Genomic DNA, 26512 nt, shown 5'->3' with positions numbered 1-26512 from the left:
TCTAACTCTTTCTCCCTCCTGTCACTTCTTCCTCCTCTCTCATTTCCTCTCATCCTCATTCTTCTCCATATTTTCCTTCGTCTCATTTCTTCATCTTCACGCCTTTCTTACATTCTTTTCTTTATCATTACGGTGAACATTCCTTTTTTCTTCAGCACCATGTCTGTTCTCATCCTTTACGCTCTTTACACCTCTCGGATTTATGCTCCTTCTCCTTCTACTGATCTTCCAATTCCTCTCGTATTATATATCTCAAAAATCTCTCTGATATTCCGTCTTATCCACTCCCTTCTTCATTTTGCATTCTCTCTTTCCTTTCTTCTTTGTTTTCCCTTCATCTTTTTTCTGAACGCACGTCTCCAGCTCCTGATCCCGTTGCATCTTTTAATTTACACTTCCTTTTCTACTTCTTTTTCTCCGCCTCCAACTTATATTTTTCCATGTCATCCCCTGCTTCGTCGCTTCACTGCCATTATATTTTCATCATCATCATCATCATCTAAGTTTTTCTTCCATCCTGTTCTGATTCCTCACCTTTCCAGCTTCTCTTTCTCCTCCTCCACATTCTGCTTCCTTAATTTACTCTTTCGTTATCAATGCCGAGAACTTTTAACTGTTATTTTCAGTGTTATTCTCTTGCTTCTTCGTTGCTATCCACTTTTTTTTTGTTTCCTCCATCCTGTTGTGAATTGATCTTTCCGTTATTTCTTCCTCCTTCTCATTATCTCCTTTTACTGTGCACTTTCTCACTCTTATTCTCATCCTCACGTCAGGTAACTCTCAATTTTACCGATATACTTCTACGTCATATTTTATCAGTCTTTGTCCTTCTGCTCTTTCTCCTTCATCATCTAAGTTTATTTCCCTTTTTCTTCCTATTTATTCCAATTATCCGTTATGTTTTGCTGTTTTTGTTGTTCTTTCTGCTCCTTCACTTATATTTTTTTCCTGCATGCATTCCTATTTTTCCTTTTTTCCTGCATGCATTCCTATTTTTCCTATTTTTTTTCCTGCATGCATTCCTATTTTTCCTATTTTTTTTCCTGCATGCATTCCTATTTTTTCCTTTTTTCTGCATGTTCTCCGATTTTTTTTCCTGCATGCATTCCTATTTTTTCCTATTTTTTCTGCATTCATTCCTATTTTTTCCTACTTTCCTGCATGCATTCCTATTATTTCCTATTTTCCTGCATGCATTCCTATTTTTTTCCTTTTTTTCTGCATGTACTCCAATTTTTTTCCTGCATGCATTCCTATTTTTCCTATTTTTTCCTGTATGCATTCCTATTTTTCCTATTTTTTCCTGCATGCATTCCTATTTTTTCCTATTTTTTTCCTGCATGCATTCCTATTTTTTCCTATTTTTTCCTGTATGCATTCCTATTTTTTCCTATTTTTTTCCTGCATGCATTCCTATTTTTTCCTGTATGCATTCCTATTTTTCCTATTTTTTCCTGCATGCATTCCTATTTTTTCCTATTTTTCCTGCATGCATTCCTATTTTTCCTATTTTTTCCTGCATGCATTCCTATTTTTTCCTATTTTTTTCCTGCATGCATTCCTATTTTTCCTATTTTTTCCTGCATGCATTCCTATTTTTTCCTATTTTTTTCCTGCATGCATTCCTATTTTTCCTATTTTTTCCTGTATGCATTCCTATTTTTTTCCTGCATGCATTCCTATTTTTCCTATTTTTTCCTGCATGCATTCATATTTTTTCCTATTTTTTTCCTGCATGCATTCCTATTTTTTCCTGTATGCATTCCTATTTTTTCCTATTTTTTTCCTGCATGCATTCCTATTTTTTCCTGTATGCATTCCTATTTTTCCTATTTTTTCCTGCATGCATTCCTATTTTTTCCTATTTTTTTCCTGCTGCATTCCTATTTTTTCCTATTTTTTCCTGTATGCATTCCTATTTTTTCTTATTTTTTCCTGCATGCATTCCTATTTTTTCCTGTATGCATTCCTATTTTTCCTATTTTTTCCTGCATGCATTCCTATTTTTTCTATTTTTTCCTGCATGCATTCCTATTTTAACCATTACGTCAGATATATAATTCGCTCTTTTTCCACGCCTACTTATTTCTCATCTCCTTTTATCTTGTCTGAATTTCTTCCTCCTCCTCCTCCTCCTCCTCCTCATTATGTTCTCTTACGTTACATTTTCTGCATGCTTTAATACTTTCATCATCGTGTCAAGTCGCTTCAAATAATCTTCTTTTTGGCCGCTCCTTAGCCGTTACGAGGCGATACTTTCCGTCGATTTACGTATTATCTTCCTGACGTTTAACGGGTTCGAAAAGTCTTGTCTGGTTACGCCTCTGCACTCGTCAGCTGATCTTCCCCAGTACTTGATGCCTAATGATTAGCCTCGGGCTCGTCATTACCTCACCTCCTCTTCATCTTCCTCCTCCTGGTCCTCCTCCTCCTCTTGATGCTCCCCTCCTCTTACTCCTTTCATAGCCTCTTGCGTGTCCTTATGTAGCCTCTTTCCACCACACACACACACACACACACACACACACACACACACACACACACACACACACCTTTTCGTGGCGCAACTAGTAGAGCGCTGTGCTGCCAGGCTTCACGGTCTGACAGGGCGGCGGTTCGAGCCCGCTCAGGCCGGATTCTTTCATTGACAAGAAGAGGTTACTGTCCCCCCTTGAGCAAGGGGGATGGGGTATGTGGTGTGTGAGGTCCTGCCAGTACTCAAAGATCGACTAAATGAGCACTTGTTCTGTCAGGAGGGTACCTGCTGGCGATTACGAGTCCAACTCGCAATCAGGCCGTGGTAAATTACACACACACACACACACACACACACACACATACACAAACACACACACACACACACATTTTTTTTCTGTCTCTTATTTAAGGAAACTACCTTTGATCGCCTAACGTCATAATCCAGTTGGATTTTTTTAAAATAAATGTGAAAAGTAGCTACTTATGAATTTCCTCGTTGTTGAATTCAATTATTAAATCTAGACTCATAGATTATTATCCTGCAAACTATTTTTCCTGTAGTCACCGTTACCATATGCAAGACGTTACTTCATTTTTCGTATCTTTCATGTTTAACCTTTATCAAGCATTGTATTTCGTTTAGCAAGAGGAAAATGCTTAGAGTGTTACATATCACTCAGGAGCAGTAAGAAATTCATATCCTAATAAGGTAAAAATATAGAACGCTTCAACATCAATTTTGTTTTGTTAGCGGCAGTCGTGTTTATGTATAGTCGATGTGGAGGAAGGAGTTTGCCCTCACGGAAACAACGAGGGTCTTTCAGGTCTTTCAAAGCGCCTTGCATGTCGAGGGCAGCACGGAACTCCTCGGTCTCTCTGTCTGTTTTCCCCTCATCCTTACAGCAATATAACCTGTATCGTATGTCCTATTGGCCGGATCTATTACCTTCCTCACAAGGCCCCGAGATGCCTTCACAATTTCCACCGACACCTGATCCTCGTCCGCAAATTTTTCGTTCCTCGTCCCTTTGATTGCTTTCACTTCTTCCTAAAACTGAAGGTCCCTCTAATTCACCGACCATCTTTGAACTCTCGCCTCTTTTGTTTTCATGGAGTTCTTTTACATATTCTTCTCATCTCCAAAACATCCGCTATATCCATTACTATATTATTACTGTTTATCTTTTATTGGTGAACTTCTGGTTGGTCTCCTTTTTCCAGGTGTACGATTAATTTATTTTCATACGTCTTGGCAACTGCATCACATCAAGCTGCTCCACCTCTTCGCAGTATCGGCGCTAAAATGCCTCCTCTCTTTTGCAACATTCTTCTTTTGCGTCTCCTCCAATCTCTTCGTTCCTCGCTTGATTTTCCTTCCAGCGTCTTCTCTTTTCCATCAAATTCAAAGTTTCTTCTGACAGCCGCCTCTGTTTTGCTCTCCACCTCCCCGCCGGCACCATCTTCTCCAAAGCCTTCAACAATATTCTCTGTATATTCTTCACCATTCGACACCATCGGCTCTCTCTGATCCCTCCTCCGAAATTTAATATATTCCTCACTTCAGTTTAAAAAATAGGCTTCGCTTCCAGTCTTTCCAACACAACTCCAGCCTCTCTCTAATGTTTGCGTGTTGTTCTCTCCCTGTTTTCATCTCCCCTTTAGTTCTGTTACCACCGGAACATGGCCACGGCTCTGCCCACTCTCCGCACCAGAGTGTTCTACCTTGTGCCACAGTGTTTCTGAATCTCTTATTGGTGGCTATGCAATGCTTTTGTGTTTTCACTTGCCATGAACACCTCCATTAATGTTGAAAGAAAGAGTCTAAAATTACTTTGTTTAGAATTACCTTTTTTTCACACCAGAGGAAACTTCATCTCCGAGAATTTTTTTTTACTACATCCAAGGGCAAACATAAAAAAAAAACATGAAAAAAAGCCTGCTGCTCCGGAAAAGAAAAAGTGAACGAGAATTCCAAATAATTCTTCAAAAAATTGTTCGAGAGGTGGCTTGCTGCTCACCTCCTGAAACACTCATAGGAAATTCATAGGAGGAAGATATGACAAAAATGGAAGATCTTTTTTCTGGTGTTTCCATAGCGTCCACAGTATCCGAAGCTGAGGACAAAACTATTGATCCGCATTGCTTTAAATTCTTTGTGCCTTGGAGACATTTACGGCGCAGTGTCACATGGAGGAGGAAGAGGAGAGTGGAGGGAGAGGAGCGGAGAGTGTGGAGGAAGAGATGAACTGCCGGAGATGGAGGGGGGTGGGAACGTGTCTCTTGTGTCTGACTGCTCTGGAAAATGGAGAGAGAGAGAGAGAGAGAGAGAGAGAGAGATCCCATTCTTTACTTCACGTTGTTTATAGTGTCCACCTGCACGGAAGGAAAACAAAATTGGTGTTGTTATTGTTTCCTCCCTGACAGACGCCCTTGGACGCGGCAGAAAACTCGCGTCTGTTTTTTGCTTACGTATTCGTGGAAGAGGAACTTTTGCTGCATTTTTATTCCCTCTGCACTTTGTTAACATTAAAATAAGAACTCACACCTTCTGACATGGCTGAGAAAAAGAGAAAAAAAGACAGACAGACAGATAAACGACCTCTATGTACAAGAACGGCCTCCCGCGGTCACATTTCCTGCCCTTCATCCCTATAAAACTTTGTTGACATTAAAATAAGAACACACACCTTCTGACATGGCTGAGAAATAGATAAAAAGACAGACAGCCAGACAGACAGCCAAACGACCTCTATGTACAAGAACGTCCTCCAGCTGTCACACTTCCAGCCCTTCATCCCCATAAAACTTGGTTAACATTGAAATAAGAACACACACCTTCTGACATGGCTGAGAAAAAGATAAAAAAAGACAGCCAGACAGACAGCCAAACGACCTCTATGTACAAGAATGGCCTCCCGCGGTCACACTTCCTGCCCTTCATCCCTATAAAACTTGGTTAACTTTAAAATAAGAACACACACCTGAAATGGCCGAGAAAGAAATAGACAGAGAGCCAGACAGACAGCCAAACATCTGTGTATAAGAAAGGCCTCCCGCGGTCACACTTCCTTCCCTTCATCCCTTATTCTCCTCCCGAAGGTCCTGGAGGAGCGCGAGGCCCGCCAGATGAAGCGTCCAGGCGCCAAGCAGCAGCAGTTCCAGGTGGAGGTGAAGGGGCTGCGCATGGCTACCAACTACACGATGGAGGTGACGCCGGTGCTGCGCGGGGACGCCCTCGACCCACCGCTACTCCCCGGCAGCGAGGTGGTCGTCAGGACCAAGGGATGTGAGTGCTGGGTTGTCTGGGGTTCTTTTTCTTCTTCTTCTTCTTCTTCTTCTTCTTCTTCTTCTTCTTCTTCTTTGTATTCTTCTTTTTCTTTTTTTCTTCTTCGTCTTCTTCGTATTCTTGTTATTGTAGTATTAGAAGTAGAAATAGTAGTAGTAGTAGTAGTAGTAGTAGTAGTAGTAATGGGGTTATTGTTGCAGTTATTATTGTTATTGACATTCTCAAGGTAATACCCAAGAATATCCAGTGTCAGCAGAAGCCTGCGGATGTACACACCACATTTCCGTATACACGAGCGCTACATTTCTACCGGGAACAAAACAAGACCCATCCTTTAAAAATGTCACAGAGTTCAGGATTTCCGCCTCTCTCTATTCCTCATGAGGCAGAGAGAGAGAGAGAGAGTAGCGGGAGTGAGAGGCACTTCAAAGGACATTCAACGCAAAGGGAACTCGTAGTGTTGATGAGAGCCTCGAGTAGGAATGAGAGTGAATCAGAGAGTAGGTCATAGGGAGTGGATCATCATGAGCTCAGCCGCGGGGGTTCAGCGGCGGGAGTCAGACAGCGGCTCGCGTCCTCTGCCCGGTATTAACACAACCTTCACCTTTCCACCTGCGGGACTATTCATCACGCGGCGTCACTCTGCCCTTATTGATGGCGGCTGAGTGGCGCCCCTGAGCTGCAGCGAGGCGCGGAGGAATTTATGAGGCCTTGAGACTACAAGAGAGAAAGGGAAGATGGGAGAGAGGCAGGGGGGAAAGGAAAGATAGAGGAAGATATAGAGGATACGAGAAAGAAAGAAAGGCAAGAAGAGGGGAAAGAGGCAGGGAGGAAGGGGAGTTATAGAGGAAGATATAGAGGCAACGGGAGAGAAAGGGAAGAAGAGAGAGAGGCAGGGTGGAAGGGACGGACAGAGGAACATAGTGAAGAATGGAGGAAATGAGAGGTTAGGATAAAAAGGGAGGAGAGGAAGGAAGAGAGGAACGAATGGCGGGCACGGAGAAAAAGATAAAGAAATGGGGAAGAGAAAGAGGAAGGAAAAGTCAGGGTGGAAGGGGAGGACAGAGGAAGATATAGAATGAAGAAGGGAAGAGGTGAGAAAGGAGGGACAGGAATAGAAGGAGAAGAAGAAAGGGAGGAAACGTGTGAGGAAGAGATGAATGGAATGGAGAGAAGAACGGCAGAAGTGAAGGACAAAGAAAGATATTGAGTAAACAGGAGAGGAAGCGAGGGAGAGAAAGAGAAAGAGAGGAAGAGGAGGAAGAAACGTGGGAGGAAGAGATGAATGGAATGGAGAGAAGAACGGTAGAAGTGAAGAACAAGGAAAGATATTGAGTAAAGAGGAGAGGAAGTGAGAAGCGAGGGAGAGAAAGAGAAAGAGAGGAAGAGGAGGAAGAAACGTGTGAGGAAGAGATGAATGGAATGGAGAGAAGAACGGCAGAAGTGAAGGACAAAGAAAGATATTGAGTAAACAGGAGAGGAAGTGAGAAGCGAGGCAGAGAAAGAGAAAGAGAGGAAGAGGAGGAAGAAACGTGGGAGGAATAGCGAGCACGAAGGAAAAGAGAAATAATTGATGGAGAAAGAGGAAGAGAAGGGAAAGAAAGAGTTACTGAGGAAGAGGAATGAAAGGACTGTCCCAAAAATCCCGAAATGCGACTAGAGAAAAAAAGGAGAGAATTGAAGACTGACCTCTCTCTCGGCGTGATGTGAATGCATTACGTAAATTTTCTGTTTTATACAAGCTTTTGACGCATTTTATTATTAGACCACACACACACACACACACACACACACACATACACACACACACACACACACACACACGCACACGCACACACACCGGCTACATGGAAACCTGTTCTCGCTCTCACGGACACGGATAATATATGAATAGTTCTTGTTGCTGTTGCTGGTATTCCCGAAGCAACGCCGTCGTGGGAGAGAGGACAGGGTCAAGTCAGGACTCGAACCGGAATGTCGACCAATAAAGAGAATGAGAAAGAACACCTCGCTTATTACCAGACGAGAGAGAGAGAGAGAGAGAGAGAGAGAGAGAGAGAGAGAGAGAGAGAGAGACCTAACCCAGCATATAGATGACCCATGCATGACTCGCCTGCCTACCTTTCCTCTCCTCTCACCCTGCTCACTCTCCTCAGTCTCCGCGCGCGCCATCCAGTGCCTCGCGAATTCCAGCGTCGTCGAGGTGGAAACTGGACCCAACTTCGGAGGAAAGGTGAGGCACTAACGAATACTGATCAATATTGGCCGGCGTGTCCTTTTACGAGAGTGGGATTTGATACAGTCACACAGGGAAGGGGGTTTGCATGAATTTTGAGGTGCGGTTATGAGGTGTGGTTATGGGGTGTGGTTATGGGGTGTGGTTATGAGGTGTGGTTATGGGGTGTGGTTATGAAGTGTGGTTATGAGGTGTGGTTATGGGGTGTGGTTATGAGGTGTGGTTATGAGGTGTGGTTATGAGGTGTGGTTATGAGGTGTGGTTATGGGGTGTGGTTATGAGGTGTGGTTATGAGGTGTGGTTATGAGGTGTGGTTATGAGGTGTGGTTATGGGGTGTGGTTATGAGGTGTGGTTATGAGGTGTGGTTATGGGGTGTGGTTATGAAGTGTGGTTATGAGGTGTGGTTATGGGGTGTGGTTATGAGGTGTGGTTATGAGGTGTGGTTATGGGGTGTGGTTATGAGGTGTGGTTATGGGGTGTGGTTATGGGGTGTGGTTATGAGGTGTGGTTATGGGGTGTGATTATGAGGTGTGGTTATGGGGTGTGGTTATGAGGTGTGGTTATGAGGTGTGGTTATGAGGTGTGGTTATGAGGTGTGGTTATGAGGTGTGATTATGGGGTGTGGTTATGGGTTGTGGTTATGGGGTGTGGTTATGAGGTGTGGTTATGAGGTGTGGTTATGGGGTGTGGTTATGAGGTGTGGTTATGAGGTGTGGTTATGGGGTGTGGTTATGAGGTGTGGTTATGGGGTGTGGTTATGAGGTGTGGTTATGGGGTGTGGTTATGGGGTGTGGCTATAGGTTGTGGTTATGGGGTGTGGTTATGAGGTGTGGTTATGTGGTGTGGTTATGGGGTGTGGTTATGAGGTGTGGTTATGGGGTGTGGTTATGAGGTGTGGTTATGAGGTGTGGTTATGGGGTGTGGTTATGAGGTGTGGTTATGAGGTGTGGTTATGAGGTGTGGTTATGGGGTGTGGTTATGAGGTGTGGTTATGGGGTGTGGTTATGAGGTGTGGTTATGGGGTGTGGTTATGAGGTGTGGTTATGAGGTGTGGTTATGAGGTGTGGTTATGGGGTGTGGTTATGAGGTGTGTTTATGGGGTGTGGTTATGAGGTGTGGTTATGGGGTGTGGTTATGGGGTGTGGTTATGAGGTGTGGTTATGGGGTGTGATTATGAGGTGTGGTTATGGGGTGTGGTTATGGGGTGTGATTATGAGGTGTGGTTAGGAGGTGTGGTTAGGAGGTGTGTATGAAGCTTCCTGTGTCTCCTCCGTTCCCTCTTTCCCCTCCACATGAAATAATAAACAGAAGCTGATCAAAGGTGGAGTTGCTGCGGGGTGGGTCCAAGTTAATTTCACCGTTTTATCGTTGGGTTAATCAAAAGGGAGAAGCTTCTGCCTGTGTGCATAATTACTTAGCGTGGTGTTTTGTGTATATACCTTGTTGTAGATTTTGTTCTCTATCAGTTTACGTTTGGTAAGTATTATTTTAAAAACTAACGCCATATTTTTGTGGTGCCATGAAAACTTGTGGTTCTCTCTCTATCCCTCTCTCCCTTTGAGCATATTCATCCATATCATCACTCCTTCCCTTCCTGCTTCCTTCTTCTGTATCTCACCTTTCTTCTAGTCTCCCAAGCTATTCATCCTCATCATCTTCGTCCTCCTCCTCCTCCTCGGCTGTATCTCACCCTCCTCCCGTCCCGCAGATCTCCGTGGAGGGCAGCGATGACCCAAGATGCTGGACGCAGGGGCAGCGGGAGACGGGCCAGACGAAGTACCTGTTGACCATCGACCACGAGGTGTGCGGCAGCGAGGTCCACAACACCTCCGTCACCACCTTCATCATCGTGCAAGAGAACCTGCCCATCCTGACGCACTCCACCCGGCGCTTCCTAGTCAAGTGCAACTACATCCCCGAGACCTTCACTGTGCGCGCCGGGTGAGTAAAAGGGATGAAAGGGGATGGGGACGGGAGGGAAGGGTAGGAAATGGATGAAAGGGGATAGGAATTAAGAGAAGGGCAAGGTAGTGAAAGGGGATGAAAGAGGAGGGTAGGGGAGGAAAGGGTAGGTAGAGGATGTTAAGGGAAAGTTTAGGGAACATTAAGGGGGATAAAAAAAGGATGAAGATGTGGTTTTAGCGTAGGGAAAGGTAAGGAAAGGAGAGATGAAGGAGAATGGGAAAAAAGGGCACGGTAGGGAAGGGTAGGAAGAGGGATGTTAAGGGAACGTGAAGGGGAATAAAGAAGAATTTATGAGGTATGAAGATGTGGTGCTAGAATCGTAGAAGGTAGGTACAGGAGAGGTAAAGGTAAATAAAAGGAAAAACAAAGAGGCTGAAGGGAAGGTGAAAGAAAAAGTCGACAAGTTAAGGACTATCAAAGGGTAGGTCAGAAGCGTTGGTCAGGAGTACATCAAAGGAAGGTCAATGCTAAGTCACGGATAGCCAAGAGACAGCGAGTAGCGGGCTTTTTTTTATTAATGTTTACTTTTTTGTGCCCTTGAGCTGTCTCCTTTGCTGTAAAAAAAAAAAAAAAAAAAAAAAAAAAAATAGACAGACAAACAGACAGACAAACAGACAGACAAACAGACAGACACTTGGTAGACAATTGGTAATACCCAGGTCACGTCTTACACAGGTGAAAAAAACTCTCTAGCCAAATGCCTCTCCTCCAGCAGCCTTCGTTCCCTCAAATTTTCCCATCCTCATTCCTGAAGAAGATGAGCATTACGCGGCTCTTAAAACCATTCTCATCTCATTCACGGATTAAGTTTAGGATCACGGAACCACAAATTATAATCAGGGTGCAAAAAAAAAATACACGCGAGAGGAAGAGGAGAGAGTTTTTGGTGTTCGTAAATCGCTTACTAAAGATAATCCTCGAACCCGCCTCCGGAAATAGGCGAATAAAGGCAAGAACTTACTGCTGAGGTCATTGACTTGGAGAGAGAGAGAGAGAGAGAGAGAGAGAGAGAGAGAGAGAGAGAGAGAGAGAGAGAGCGTTGGGAAAGGATGACGAATAAGGAAGAGACGGAGCTGCATTACGAGTTTCTTTTATTTCTTCTTCTCTTTATCCTCATTTTTCTTTCCCTCATCCTCATCCTCATCATATCCTCATCATCATTATCATCCCTTCTTCCTCCTCTTCTTCCTTTTTATCATCATTCCCTCACGTGCCCCATCCTTCCCGCCTCTTCCGTCCCTTCCCCTCATCATTAGCTAGTCTTTGAGGGACAGAGGAGGAGCTGGAGGGAGGGAGCTGAAGGGGACATTAAGAGACGAGGAGCCGGGGAGGAAGGGGAAGAGGAAGGGAGGCTTGAGGGTTCTTCAGTGTCTCGTCTCTATTCGAAACTCTCGCATGAATCTTGTTTCAAATTGTTACTTGAGGAGAAAAGGCGAAGCAAAAGATGAGCTGCCTGAGGTACGGTGATGGAGAGAGAGAGAGAGAGAGAGAGAGTTGGTTTATATTATTTTCACATCTCTCTCTCTCTCTCTCTCTCGTTCCCTTCTTATCCCTTCTTTTTATTGGTAACTTTTTCTCGAGTCCTTCATGTCTTCCATTTCCTCAATATTTCCTACTCTTTTTGCTTCGTTTTTTCTCAGACTATTTTTCCTCCTCCTCTCCCTCTTTCTCCTCCTCCTCCTCCTCCTCCTCCTCCTCCTTTTCTATCTCTCTTTCCTGCCATCTTCCCGGCCACATTTTTATCAGCAACTTCGGAGTGAGGGAATAAATGCGGGCGAGTGCAAAACCATCTCGGATGCTTCATTTTTCTTTGGCGGGGCATTAGAAAGCGAGGCCGAGAACCACTCTCCTATTATCTCCCCTACCGTCTGTTCCCTCGCTCCCCTTCCCCTCACCCTTCTATAACGTGTATATACTTCCTTAACAACATTTCCTCAAGGGAGATATTGGCAAGGTTCTCGGAAACTTGGTATGTTTTCTTTTTCTTTTTTTCCTCTTAATCCGCCGTCATATGCATCCCTTCAAGTTCTACGGGGTGGTGATATTATGAAGCTTCTTCGGTATTATAATAACAATAATAATAATAATAATAATAATAATAATAATAATAATAATAATAATAATAATAACTGATAACAAAATCGCTATCTCTTACTTCCGTTAACGTTCACATGCCTTCAGCAGAATGTAAAGTCCTGAACATGACTGGATGACATGTGAACGACTAGGCCAACTTTTTCTCATCTTTCTTTCTCTCCTCCTCTCCTCATCGAAAGAACCCAGGGTGGTCAAACAAGACATTCTCAGAGCCAAGGCGGTTTATTTCGCTTTCACTTCAAATCATTCTTTCGTTCTTCCTGTTATTTTATTTTTTCTCCCCTTATTCTATTGATTTTTTTCCTTCATTTTTTTTCGGTTAAGGCTTTTGATATTAGGACATTCTTCGCACACATCTCTCACTCGGTTGAGATGATAAATACTTTCCGCGATTATAAAAACGCTGCACTTGTCATTTTTGCTTCGTTATATAAGTCTTGGATCGATTGAAGTTGTACAAATAATACTTACTATTTTCTCATTTTTATTAAAGAGAGGAATTAATTATACTCCTTCCACTGCACTCTTTGATCGCATTAATACATATTTTTTTGCTTCATTATATAAGTCCTGGAACGATTAAAGTTGTGCAAACAATACTTATAATTTTTCTCATTTTTATTAAAGAGATTATACTCCTTCTACTGCAGTCTTTGATCGCATTAATTCATCAGAGAGAGAGAGAGAGAGAGAGAGAGAGAGAGAGAGAGAGAGAGAGAGAGAGAGAGAGAGAGAGAGAGAGAGAGAGAGAGAGAGAGAGAGAGAGAGAGAGAGAGAGAGAGAGAGAGAGAGAGAGAGAGAGAGAGAGAGAGAGAGAGAGAGAATGAATTCATCTCACTGTCGTTCGTCTTATGACCAATGCGAAATTTGGCAAAGAAAAAGACCGGAGTAGCAGACCCCAGAAGCCATCTAGCTGACCACAGAAATTAGACAAAGAACAAAACGCTGTGCTATTACGGAAACAAATGCGCAATAATGTGATATCATGGTTTTCAGAATCTCACTTGCATATGGCTCCATCTGGCTACAGCGTGTTCCATAAGGCCTTGGACACACTATCAAATGCCACACGCGTAAAACTATCAAGATAAACATTGATCTGCATTCTTAATTTGATAGTAGTTCACTTAATAGTTTGGGTGAAAATCTCCAAAGCAGTTTTTCTATTTCCTGTGGTAGTACTCGGTGGAACGGTTTGCAGTAGTAGTAGTAGTAGTAGTAGTAGAAGTAGTAGTAGTAGTGGTGATGGTGGTAGTAGTAGTAGTAGTACATAAGAACATAAGAACATAAGAACGCAGGAGTCTGCAAGAGGCCGGTAGGCCTGTACGAGACAGCTCCTTTGACCCTAAGCTCCCGTGTATCTAACCCCACCTAATATCGCTGTCCATGAATTTATCTAGTCTATTTTTGAATGTGACAATTTTATTGGCACTCACCACATGACTGCTAAGCCTTTTCCACTCATCCACCACCCTGTTAGTAAACCAATTTTTGCCTATGTCCCTGTTGAATCTGAATTTATCCAGTTTAAACCCATTACTTCGTGTCCTACCCGGTTCTGTTACCAACAAAACCTTATGAATGTCTCCCTTATTAAAGCCCTTCAGCCATTTATAAACCTCGATCATGTCTCCACGCACCCTTCGCCTTTCTAGAGAATGCAAGTTTAACTGTTTGAGTCTTTCCTCGTATGGCAAGTTTCTCAACCCCTGAATCATCTTAGTCATCCTCCTCTGCACCGATTCTAACATTTTGATATCCATTCTATAGTAGGGTGACCAGAACTGAACCGCATAGTCAAGATGAGGTCTAACTAATGCTAAATATAGTTTGAGGAAGACTTCGGGGCTTCTGTTGCTTACGCTCCTTGAAATAAATCCCAGTACCCTATTAGCTCGATTTCTAGCTTGAATGCATTGTGCCCTTGGACGGAGATCAGAGCTCACTAAGACCCCTAAATCCCTCTCGCACCCAGACCTGCTTATGAGAGTGTCATTTAAGCAATAGTTATGTGAGGGGTTGTTCCTACCTACACTCAGAATACTGCACTTCCTTACATTGAACTCCATCTGCCATTTATCCGCCCAGTCATACAATCTGTTGAGTTCACCTTGGAGAATACTAGCGTAGCGTAGTAGTGGTGGTGGTGTTGGTAGAAGTAGTAGGCGTGGGATAAGCCCTTCTAACGGATTGGCGAACACACCCTATCTGTCTGTCTGCTCTTCGCCAGCGTGAGTCTTCCCAACGAGCAGGACGACGACGAGGACCTGTCCCCCGTGGACCAGGCCATCTTCGAGCTCGACCCGTCTGAGCTCTTCGACTCCGCCAACAACATCTTCGACTCGCGACTCTCAGAAGACATCGGCCGAGCCCTCAAGATGTCCGCCGAGGAGGTGAACAAAGGTGAGAGAGAGAGAGAGAGAGAGAGAGAGAGAGAGAGAGAGAGAGAGAGCATTGATATCTCGCCAGTTTTGATCACATAACGTCTCCTTCACCATCATCACTCCACATCACCACCTTACAAGCATCACGACCTTACAAGCATCACCACTCCACATCACCACCTCCCGAGCCTCACCACGCCTTCCTTTTTACGCTTGTCATCCCGCAGAGCCTCAGATGTGGGCCCACCTGGTGCTGATGGTGATCCTGGTGATGGCGGCCGTGGTGGGGCTCTCCTGCGCGGCCTGGCACTTCGTCAGCCACTCCAGGGCACAGAGCCGCCAAGGTGAGGCCCCGAGGAGGAGGAAGAGGAGGAGCAAGAGGAGGTGGAGGAAAAGGAAGTGGAGGAAGAGGAAGAAATAAAGGAGGGGGAAGAGGAGGTGGAGGAAAAGGAAGTGGAGGAAGAGGAAGAAAAAAGGAGGGGGAAGAGGAGGTGGAGGAAGAGGAGGAAGAAAAGGAGGAGATAGAGGGCGTCTTTGAATTGCTGAGTTGCCTTTTTTCATTTTTTTGTTTTGTGTTAGTTTGGTTGTATTGTGTAAATGTACTCACTGCGATTATGATTTATAGATAGATAGATAGAAAAATAGATATCCTGACCACACGTTGCAATTTGATTATGAGGTTACATATTTGTGTAGAGATTAGTAAAAATTGATTATCGAGCAGCGTAACGAGTGAGTGGGTGTATAGTAATAGATTGATTGATAGGTAGACACGCAAATAGGCTAGTTGACCACTCATTACAATTCAGCAATATGGAATGCAAATATGAACTGATGGGTAAGTGCTGGTTCACAAATAGGCCAATGGATGAGTGGAACCAATTAAATAGATATATTATGTAGATGATGCAAGTTCGATTGAAAACTTAATATGAGGGTTAGATAGACTTGTGGATGACGAGGGAAGGTGAAACACAACTATACAACTGTCAGGAGGTAGCATGTGTAGGCCGAATGTCCCCTTCTGTGTCTCCTTACCCTTGTGTATTCGTGTGTATCATCTATCGTTGAAATGAACAGTGTAGTGAATGGATAAACGTGTGGAGAGATGGATACTATGTGGAAGGACGTGTAATTACATGGAAGCTTATCATTATTATTATTATTATTATCATTCTTATTATTATTATCATTATTATTATTATCATTATTATTATTATCATTATTATTGTTATCATCATTATTACCATTATTACCATTATTATTATTGTTATTATTATTGTTGCTATGTTCACGCACACGCATGCTCACCCTTCCCTTCCTTTCCACAGGGTTCATGTCGCCGCAGGAGGAGCCGCGCGTGCTCCAGGAGAACGATTCCCTGGAGGCTGTGGTGCGTGACTACGGGCGCAGCGACGCGGGCCAGGAGAGTGTGGGGCAGCCCGTGGCCCTGGTCAGTGTGCGCGCTGTGGGGGAGGAGACGGAGGCATAACGGGGGTCTGGTAGCGGTGGTGATGATAGTGTGCTTGTGTTTAGTACGTGTTAGGTTATGTCAACACTATCGCGCAGTGACTGGGGAGCCGCGCAGTCTTGGGCATGACTGGTGTCCAATATGCTGAGTAGGTAGCCAGTTGTTGGTCGACAGCTGGGTGTAACATTTTGCGGCGGGCAGCCAGGCCCCGACCAGCGCCAGGTGATTCTGCTCTTCCATGGGCTGGTCTGCCCGTCGAAGGTGCCTCAATGTGTGCGACGGCGGATTTGTCACTCGTGCCCGCTGGTCACTGCCCCATAGTGTGGACGCGGCTTAGCTCTCCCCTATAGATCAAGATATATTCTGTTGATCTTGGCTCTTCCTTTCATCCTTCGTTCCCGTGGCGAGGCAAGGTCAGCACAAACACTTTGCCCCCCATGACGGAGCCGCCACCGGCCCCGAGTTGTGCCGACGCCATTAGATGATTGTTGTTCCCGAGCCTCGCCTGCTTTGTGATTCATTCCTCAACTCTTTCTTAATGCGAATCGTGCTCGTCACGTGTGTGGGTGAACCGTATTTATTCAGTGTCATCGCAACTGTCAGGTCACTTTTCTATGTCCATCCGTAAGTGAAGGGACGCTTGTCAGACATGCAAGAGGTCATTTCTTGAGGATATTAATCTAAGAAATTAGTATTGAAAAGTGCAGATGTTCCTTAGATGATTAGATAGATGATGTTTAGGGACACGGAATTATTTATAAATTGCTGCTATAAAAATTTCTGATGTAGCTCTCCCTTTGTGAGACGGAAGGTTGCCAATCACTGTTTTGTTCCTTCAAATTTTCTTCGCTATATTTACGTGATAGATTTCGGAAGAGGCTTCACTATAGATCTTGTCAAAAGAACTAAGTTTTTCAATTAATTTGTATATCAAGAATTAAAAATAACCATCGGATTATGTATATATATTTTATGCTCGAATGGAGTTCGCAATTCATCTCTTCCACGTCCACTGTTGTAACATTGAGTTTGTACGGAATGCTTTATGGCTGTGTGAGATCAATTTTTTATGCACCTTACTTGCACAACTGTTTTCCTGATGTACCAGGCTGAGGAATCTGAAAACTCCCACCGGACACATTGGATGCCTTGAGGTTGCCAGCTTCTGACAGATAGGTACGGTTGATCAGTGTTTGCGTGTCGTTGTGTTGTGCTGTGCTGCTTTGGTGCTTTGATCGCGTCGGCGGCCATCCCACTCCACTCTGTGCCTTTCCCGAACTGAGGTATCGTACGCCTTGTTCTCATTACTATTGTCTCCGTCACTTTTAACAGTATGTAGATATCGTAGGCCACGTTCTCTTTATATTCTACAACTTTGCATTTTGTTCCCGAGGTTGAGGGAATCCCTGCAAGGCTGGGGCTTCACTCTCGGCTTCGCTACTGCGTCACAACAACAGCGAGCGGGGACAAAGGAGCCTGACGAGCTATGAACAAATCCTGAGCGTTATTTAGGTTTCTTTCAGCGGCTTTTCAACGCACTATACGTGCAGACATATTTCTATTCAGACGCGTGAAGATTAACTCTTTCCGATATTACTCGTGTATGGCGCACCTGCTCCCCGGCGAAAGATTACTGCCTCGGCCCCGATGCTTCGGTCCCGGTGCCGCTGCCTGTCGGCTCCAGATTGCCTCCGCTACCTGGAGGCAATTCTTCCGCGTCTTCCCTTTTTTCCAGAGACGCGTTTCTCGTCGGCAGCGGCAGAGAATAATGCATTCATGCAACATACAAATAGGTAGACAAATTGATGTGTATATGCATTATTATCATGAAAGCGTATTTTTTATTAATTCATGTTGAGAATATTTTTTTGTAAAATGTTTTTTTAAACTTTTCCAACATGATTTTAAAATTAACGATTTCTTAACTTTTCAAACGTATACGAATATTGAATATCAGGTGGAATATTTAATTCATAAATTCATGCGTGCTTAAACGAATATTTACATCACTTATGAATCAATATTAATAGCAGATGAAATTAAATAACTGACTTTGATATACTGAAAAGGCAAATGCGTAATTACTACCTTGTGTGTAGCCGATCAGACGTAAAGGGCGGCAAGACAGCAACAATGAAAGCACGAGCGAGGCGGCGGAGTTCGAGAGCTTTGGCAGGTGGCGCGAGGCGGCGGCTGTCAGTTGTGTGCACTTGTGATTCATTATATTAAGTGGCGGGCGTGAGGTGAGGTGTCGAGGGCTGAATATCGTGATGCTCCTGCTGCCATCTCCCGCCCTCAGGTGCTCGAGACGTGCTCTTCCTCCCGTGTCTTGCGATGGGCAGACAGCAATTCGTGTTTGGATGTCACTGTTCGCCGCGCGGGAGCCAAAATGAAGTAACTCTGTACAGCTGTTGCCTTGTGTCCTTAGAGGCTTCAGACGTCCCTTCCTCCCTCAGGCCAAACGCTTAACTCGTGGTCGTCTGGGTCACAATATGTCGGGGGCAATTTGAGGTAGAAAGAGATTACGTATTCATTTGTTAATTTGTGTCCTCAGAGGCGCGTGACAGTTCCTCCCTCCCATGGGCTGGATATGCAGTCATTCGCGGTTGCTTCGTGTCGCTGGCGAGTGTCGAGGCACCTCTGGAACTAACTCGGAGCGGTTTTTTTTTTCAGCATCCTTCTGTCTGTCCTAATGAGTCACCGTGTTGTGGGTACTTTTTTCACATTTTTATAACTTTTTTTTTCATTCTTATTTTATTTCGTGTTCTGTCTCCTCTGAAATAAGAAAAGGTCGCCGAGTGGAAGCCAAAATTAGACGCCCTGTGGGAGGAGAAGGTTATTGGCGGAGAGGTGGCCACGCGTAGGAGGTGAAGAGTAGAATGTGGAGGAGGAGGAGGAGGAGGAGGAGGAATAGGAGGGGCTGTCGTTGGGATGAATGGAGGGGCTGCGGGCTGGCCAGGACTCTTTGCTCGGGAATCTAAAAAAAAAACTCACGCATTGTTTTCATGGATAGGGCTGAACAAGACACTATTCAGGAGGGTCAACATTAACTGGTGCTCTCTCTCTCTCTCTCTCTCTCTCTCTCTCTCTCTCTCTCTCTCACACACACACACACACACACACACACACACACACACACACACCTTCGGGGAGGCGGTGGCTGAACGGATAGCGAGACGGCCCCGCGTTCAGGAGGACGCGAGTTCAATCCCCGCCCGGTGCCACCAAGCTGGAATTTTCCAGCCGCCGCCGAGTGCCTTAAAACTACCCATATGCTGTCCAGAAGACCACCTGTCAACCTGGACTCTAGATTCTAGGATCAAAGATGAGCTCCAGGAGGGCAGCATGACCTAATGAAAGATGGCGCCACTATAAACACTCGCCTGCGCCAGAACGGGCTGGGCCGACCATCAGGACCCACCGGAAAGAAGCCTTGGACCGACCATCAGGATCCACCGGAAAGAAGCCTACCGGCGCAATAGGCCGCGACATAAAAAAAAAAAAAAAAAAACATACATCGCGGAGAGCTAGAGGCAAAAGCGGAAGATGTCCATTTTCTATATGCAAATTTACAATGACAGGGAGAAGGGTGACTTTCTCTGCCTCTGAGTGTGTGTGTTTGTGTGTGTGTGTGTGTGTGTGTGTGTGGAGGGTTACGATAGCGCAGCGGGAGGGAACGAGCCATTTGCTGTTATATGTTTCTGCCTCCTTCTTTTACAGCTGCCTCTTCTGCGGCTTCTGTTGTTGCTGTTCTTGTACGCGTATATCCTTGCGCCTTCTTATCTGGCAGCACTGCAGGGTTTGGCGGCGAAAAGTTCAAATGCGACGAAACTTTGGGTGACGTTAAGAAATCCTCTATCTCGCTTCTTGTAAAACCGCGTCTCTGGAACTCTTAATCAACGGTGTTTTTTATTTGTAGGAATGATGCATATCTAGTGGTTGCCGGTGGAGAGCAACTCGAATGTGACGCAACTTCGGGTGACTCTAAAATTGTCTCTTGTTTATGTTTGCAATAACGTTCCACTACCACTTCATCCTTGTTTCTTGCAGACGAGTTTCCTGGACGGACTCGAACTGCAGACTGACGAACTGGTCGACCTAAGCCACGACTCCCTCCCAGACGACCTCCTCCACCACTCTCTCGACCCCCCTGACGACCTGCTGGAGGAAGGTCTCGCGTGTGACCCCGACAATATCCTCGACGACCCCCTCCACGACTTGCACCTCAGCCTTACCGGCGACCCAGCACTCCAGGACGACCTAAACGACTTCGACGACACTTACCCCGACGACTCACAGGATTTTGACCTCCACTGTAGTACTGACGACGACCCGAGTTTCCCTGTAGGTTTTGTCGTTCCCATTGAGACTTTTAACCCATTGACCCACCCTGATAATTGTGACGACGACCTGCTGGTGACCTATGACCTCCCCTGCCGTAACGAGCCTGTGATGGTGGTGATTGAGCCCCAAGCCCTCCCTCACCTGCCCCCTCTCATGCCACACCTGCCTCATCCCTCCCTCCCTCACCTCCGTCACCTCTCACACCCTTCCCTCACTCACCACTCTCCCTCACTCTCCCTCCCCGACCTGCACCATCTTCACCTGTCCAATAACCTTCCTTTCCACCCACCGGAGTATGCTGAGGATGAGGTCTTCCTGAGTCAAGAGGAAGAGGATGAGATCGAGAGGCAGGATAGAAATGAGGAGGTTCAATATATTAACTGTTTCCCCGTTGGTTCCTCTCCTCCTCCTGTTCCTCTATCCCGCTCACGTCACCCTTCATTAGATACGAATTGGCGCCTCAGTGATGGAGAAGGACAGTTTTTCCCTTCGTTCTCGCAGTAATAAGTTAACAACCCGCCAACTGCATCCCAGTCGCACGCAACACCCCGGTAACACCCACAGTACTCCTTCGCAGCCCACATCAACACCCCAGTAAGGCCCATCCCAGTAAGGCCCCAGCTCACACCACAGTCCGGGCATACCTCTCGTGCATCCTGAAATGTAGTCAGTGCATATTACGTCTCTGTCCAGCCAACACCCGAGGGAAGCCGCCGTCCCCGCAATCACACCGTCTGTTCACAATTTCCCTCCAGGTCTCAGAAACGCTTTGGTCAATTTCACATTCCCAGCAATCCCAGAAACATTAATTTAGGGAAGTGACTTTAATAAAACCTTAACGCGTCTCCAGCTTTTGTTCAGTTGATGCAATTTAAGAGGAACTTGTGAAAGCTGTTATTCGACTATTTATATTAATCATTTACAGTGAATTTTAATCATATACAGTTATATATATATTTTTTGAACTGTCAGAGGAAGGACAAAGAGAGGTTTCATAAATAACACAGAACGAACTGACTTATAAATACTTTACAGGGAACTCGTTTGATTTTCTCTCTTACGTTTCCTTTATCCTAATTTCCGTGTTGACGCTTATTTATACATTTACCATAACAAAAGGCTGACGTGAAAATGTCCAGAGCAATTCCGTTAATTTGGGTTCTTCCAAGACCCTTCACACGTTCGACAACTCTTTCCGGGAAGGGAGGAGGAAGAGCGAATAACAGTAAGCTAATAACTGCTGGCGTCGCAATTAGCTTGTAAATGGTAGTCACAGTTCGCGTGATTATTCCGCGCACGATGACAACAAGGTATATATAGCAGTGTACTTGGGTATTTTTTAGACATTCAAAGGACATGAGGATATTGGACGTCGATTTTACCGTGAGGATGTTTAAGCAAAAGAAGTTGATCGCCATTACTGATCCGTGTACCATAACCCCAACGGCGAGGGAAGGATGGAATCAAGGTTAAGCTGCGCACTAAAATATTTTTAAACGCTCAAAGGGCATATGCGTATTGGATATCTGTTTAAGGTGAGAGCTTATCTAGCGAGAGCATCTTATCACCATTCTTATATTTTTCCTTGTACAATACCCACACCGGCGAGGGATGGAAATAAGGGATCGCTGCGTACCTTCACGTTCTCAGACCTTCAGCCGGGATAAGAGTATTTAGCATATTTTGAATGTCTGTGCGTGCATCAGTTTGTTTCGCGTGGGGCTTTAAACCTCTTCACATTTACTGTTCCTCGTAATGCAGACAGCGGCGAGTGATATCAGCTGAATTTATAGCTGCCCCTCGTAAGCATAAGCGAGTGTGTGTGTGTGAAGTTCATATAAGAGCGTGAATCACCGTTCGTTGTTAGAATCACGTTGTTATGCTGAATCAAGAAACCTCTCCCCGTAACCCACAGGCATTAGGGAGTCTCGCTGAATGAGGCTCACCAACTTTATCGTGTCTCTTTGCTGCATTGGTCGAGGCTTAACGAGTGTGCTCTTCGGCGCCTCCTCCCCGCCATTTGTCTTAAAATATACGAATTTGCATATCAGGAAAGGCGCAGCTAATTGGAGCACCTGGGCATGTGTATTTATAGCCGTGTGTGTGTGTGTGTGTGTGTGTGTGTGTGTGTGTGTGTGTGTGTGTGTGTGTGTACTTCATATATATACACACGTTCACCAAACCCGTGACAGTGTGATGTGTTGAAACAAATAAATAAAAAAATTACAAGCTAAGTAAACGGTTACGTAGACTAATTCCATATATAGAGGAAAATACTGTTCACTGCATATATAGAAGAGTCATTGTACACCATATTAATACCTACACACGTTCGCCAATCCAGGGACCGAGTGAATAAAAAGGTTTGCAGGCTAAGAAAGGAGAGGTAATGCACACTGTATGTATAAATATTGTTCACTTCATACAGGGAACGATTACTGTATACCGTATATACTGAATACTTGTACACTATATAATTTTACACGTTCGCCAAACCCGAGACAGTGTAATGAATGCGTTAATATATAATAAAAACGTTTGCAAGCTAAGGCAAGGGGTTTTTATTTTCTTTGCGGTCTCCTTGTAATAGATGGTTAATTTTGTCACCCAAGGAAAGTTTTTATTGGTTTCGATTGTTTTTTGTTTTTTTTACAGCTAAAGAAACAGCTCAAGGGCAACAAAAAAAAGGTAAAAAAAAAAAGCCCGCTAATCGCTGTTCCCACAAAGACAAAAGTAATAAGCGGCCAAAAGAGAAAGGCAGATCTTACGTATGTTTTCTTTATATTAGTTATTATTAAGACACTTCGGTTTTGTCTTTGCCGACGCCGCTGCTTCTTCTGTATTCCGGTTTCCATGATGGGTCTCTGTCCATCTTCATTATATACTTCGCGTAATTCCCTCTTTTTTTCTGCACGTGAACTGCATTTCCTATGAATTTCAGCCCCAAATATCTTGTGATTAATTTTTATCTTCCATCTGCTTTTTTTTTTCTTCCTTTCATACCAGAGGCTAATTACCGTCCCCTCTCTTCCTCCATGTCCTTGTGTGTGTGTGTGTGTGTGTGTGTGTGTGTGTGTGTGTGTTAAAAGTGTTACCTCATCGCCACCAATAAGCAAGCACCTTGGTCACCTTTTTATCATGTGATATTTTTTGTGATCTGAGAAGCCAAAATGATAGGAAAATAAAGATGTAAAAGATTAGGCCCACATCTAAATTTAGGCCAGTCAAACAACTCTATTACATAGCCATTTATTATAGATCTGCAGCCCCCACACCTCGCGAACAGGACAGCCCCTGACACACAGATCACCGGCGGGTCAGAGCATAAAATTTACGGCCGATATAAATCAGCCTCGCGTGACACGCCTCTTGGACAGGCACGGCGGCGTGTGCAGGGCGTCCGCGCGCGCCCCTTCAGGCATGTCACTGGGAGCATTCTTGCAGAGAACATCGCCCGCTGCCTTGCTTGTGATATCCATTCATATGATTCAGTTAAATTCTTTTGTTTGTAATAATAAAAAAAGACTCAATATCATAAAAAAGTTACTGACTTAAAAAGAAACTAAAACTTAACTCGAGAAAAGCAGAACTGATAAAGAAATGTTTAATGCCACCTCAATATGTTTATTCCGCTAATGGCAATCGTTTTAAATTTTTATCCCTTTTGTTATTGCGCATAGTAATCGTGACTCACTCAAATTTCTACTAGTTTTTTCCATCGCATAGGTTTTATGAATAAACATCATGAGTTTTTTTTAATTACTCTTCTAAGATGATAAAAAAATAATCGTTTACTTGTTCATAATGTTATTCGTTCCTCACAGACCTGGCGCATAAAAATAATGACATTCATATTTTAGGATCAGACACGGTAAGAAGATCAATAGAGTAAAATAATAATGACATTTAAACTTGTGAACAGACCTGAAGAAAAAAAAAATCAGGGCAATAAAGTTTATCAACAGACACGCCAAGAAGAAAGCATCGCGTCGCCAGAGAATGACTGAAAAGCAACCACCCGTGTGAAGGACAGGATGCTGAATCTATTCAGAATAAGATTTATACGTAAAAATTATGCAGCTAGGTCGATATTAAACCTTTCCTTGGAAGATCTATGCTTCGAGATATATTCTCGCCTAACGACTGCACGCAGATTCTCATATTTCCTGCACCTGTACGCCACGTTTATCATATTACATTTTATTTACTTGCAGAATTTATACTTCGACAACTCTCCGCGGCGTTCATCGACTCCGTGCACATTCTTATATTTGTACTTGCCTGTCCATCACGTTTGTCATGTCATATCGTGTTCTCGGAAGTGGACGAAAGCGGGAAGGAAATGCGATTCACACGGTGCTCTCTCCAGACGATCTCTGACGCATGAGCGATTCAGTCCCATTCTGCGCTTCCCGCTACACATTGCTGAGCCTCCGAGGGACACCCGCTGGAGGGAAAAATGTGTTTGTGGAAATTTTCCTTTATCTAAGTTAAAGGTTTATGTTGTTTTTTATGTGTGTGTGCGAGTGTGAGTTTCTGGCTTTTGTGTGTGAGCCGGGAAGTGTCTGTATCAATAAATTACGAGGACTTATAATTTTGTTGTGTAGGCCTGTGTTTTCCGGTATGCTATTTTTTTGTACTGTTATTTTATGATGATTTCCATTAATGCTTTTTGGCCCATGCTGACCCTCGTTGCTCTTCGTAAAACAATTCACTAAAGTCTGGCCAGTGGAATGGACGACATTATTCTAAGTATATGATTCGTGTCTGTTCATCTTCCCTCCGCTAATTACTTCCTTTGTTTTCTTCATAATAATAGTATCTGCTTCCTGTTTTATTGTCAACACTTTATACACTGAGAGGGTGACCCTTTCCTGCACGCACTCAGTCACATAACTCATTTGCGACACCGTGGCGTGGCGAGGGTTGTCTCGAAGGGATGAACGTTACTCCCACAAGACGGCTGCCGTCACGCTGGGCATTCACACCATGGACACAACAACAGCACAAAAACAATGATGATAAGAATGATACTGATAATAATAATAATAATAATAATATGATAATAATAATAATGATAATCAATGGATCTATAAATCATTTAAACGATATGCATTGTAATGGTGTCATTTAGAGGCACAACGAACAATCAACTCTTCATGAGATGGATAAGGAGCACAGTTGTCAATTTTTACTCTTGCTCAGTGCTCCTTCTCTCCCGTACTTCCCCCATGATAATGCTGCTTGACATGGATAGAGTGGGGACGATCTCCCGCCATAGACAGCATAATTATCATTGTTGGTCATTATTGTGTTCGAGGAAACAAACAGGGAAACGGCTAAGCACACTCGAAGGCCATCAGAGCCAAAGCCTATTTGTTTGGAGTCAAAGGCTCTTCGTCTCATCAACTCCCCTCCTCTTACTGGCAGTCTTCTCCCTCTTGGATTCCGCCGCGATGTTGCATCGCTTTCTATCTTCTATCAATATTGTCATGCTAATTGCTCTTCTGAACTTTCTAACTGCATGCCTCCCTCCCTCCCGCGGCCCCGCTGCAAACGACTTTCTCCTTAAAGAGCATCTTAATTTTTTCATCTTTTCCGCTGGTACACTCTGGAACGTTCTTCCATTCCATTCTTTCACGAATGTAGACAGATCAACATTGTTTATGATCGATGACACTTTGCGCACGAGGAACAATGGCGTAAAACTCAGATGTAGACAAGTAAATTCAGACTGCACCAAATTTTTCTTCACCAACGTTGTAGTGCGAGAATGGAATAAGCTTCCACCATCAGTGGTCCAGTGTAACACGATTGACTCCTTCAAAAATAAGCTCGACCGTCACTTCCTTCAACTTCATATCAACTAGAGTAGAAATGCAACGTTTTGGAGTCTTCTGATTAATGTAAAATCACTTAGGTTTAAGGACAGACCACCAAGTCTGGACCTAAATGGGAAATGTCTTTCCTGATTTTCATCGTGTAAATCTCTCTCTCTCTCTCTCTCTCTCTCTCTCTCTCTCTCTCTCTCTCTCTCTCTCTCTCTCTTCTCCTTGTTCCCACTTTCGCTGTCAAATTTAAACAGAGTGGGTCCTTCTGCAGCACATTTGGGTACAAGCAGTAGCGAGACAGCACACGTGGCTACATTAGCGAACTCTGTGCCTTGTTTACACATCTCTGGCGCCACCACCACCACCACCGCCACCACCACCACCCAAGCGCAACATAACCAACAGAGAAATTCCACTCA

At 44.2% G+C, this 26512-nt stretch overlaps 2 protein-coding genes across 2 annotated transcripts in view; both read left to right on the top strand.

The window, feature by feature from the left end:
• The window catches only part of LOC127001567 (uncharacterized), a 75695-nt gene extending 52884 nt beyond the window's left edge, over positions 1 to 22811 (top strand). Inside the window, exons 5-11 of the mRNA XM_050866316.1 lie at positions 5578 to 5764; positions 7921 to 7997; positions 9710 to 9942; positions 14294 to 14466; positions 14675 to 14791; positions 15779 to 15900; positions 19969 to 22811. Of these exons, the coding sequence (XP_050722273.1) occupies positions 5578 to 5764; positions 7921 to 7997; positions 9710 to 9942; positions 14294 to 14466; positions 14675 to 14791; positions 15779 to 15900; positions 19969 to 20766 (1707 nt within the window). The 3' untranslated portion in view covers positions 20767 to 22811. The remainder of the gene's footprint in view (positions 1 to 5577; positions 5765 to 7920; positions 7998 to 9709; positions 9943 to 14293; positions 14467 to 14674; positions 14792 to 15778; positions 15901 to 19968) is intronic.
• The window catches only part of LOC127001568 (vasopressin V1a receptor-like), a 45597-nt gene continuing 35028 nt past the window's right edge, over positions 15944 to 26512 (top strand). The window contains exon 1 of the mRNA XM_050866321.1: positions 15944 to 17201. The gene's annotated coding sequence lies outside the window, so the exon portion shown is untranslated. The remainder of the gene's footprint in view (positions 17202 to 26512) is intronic.

This window comes from Eriocheir sinensis, chromosome 21 (assembly GCF_024679095.1).
Source record: "Eriocheir sinensis breed Jianghai 21 chromosome 21, ASM2467909v1, whole genome shotgun sequence".
NCBI classification, from domain to species: Eukaryota; Metazoa; Arthropoda; class Malacostraca; order Decapoda; family Varunidae; genus Eriocheir; species Eriocheir sinensis.
The sequence above is the reverse complement of the archived record's forward strand: the minus strand, read 5'-3'. Positions and strand labels throughout refer to the sequence as shown.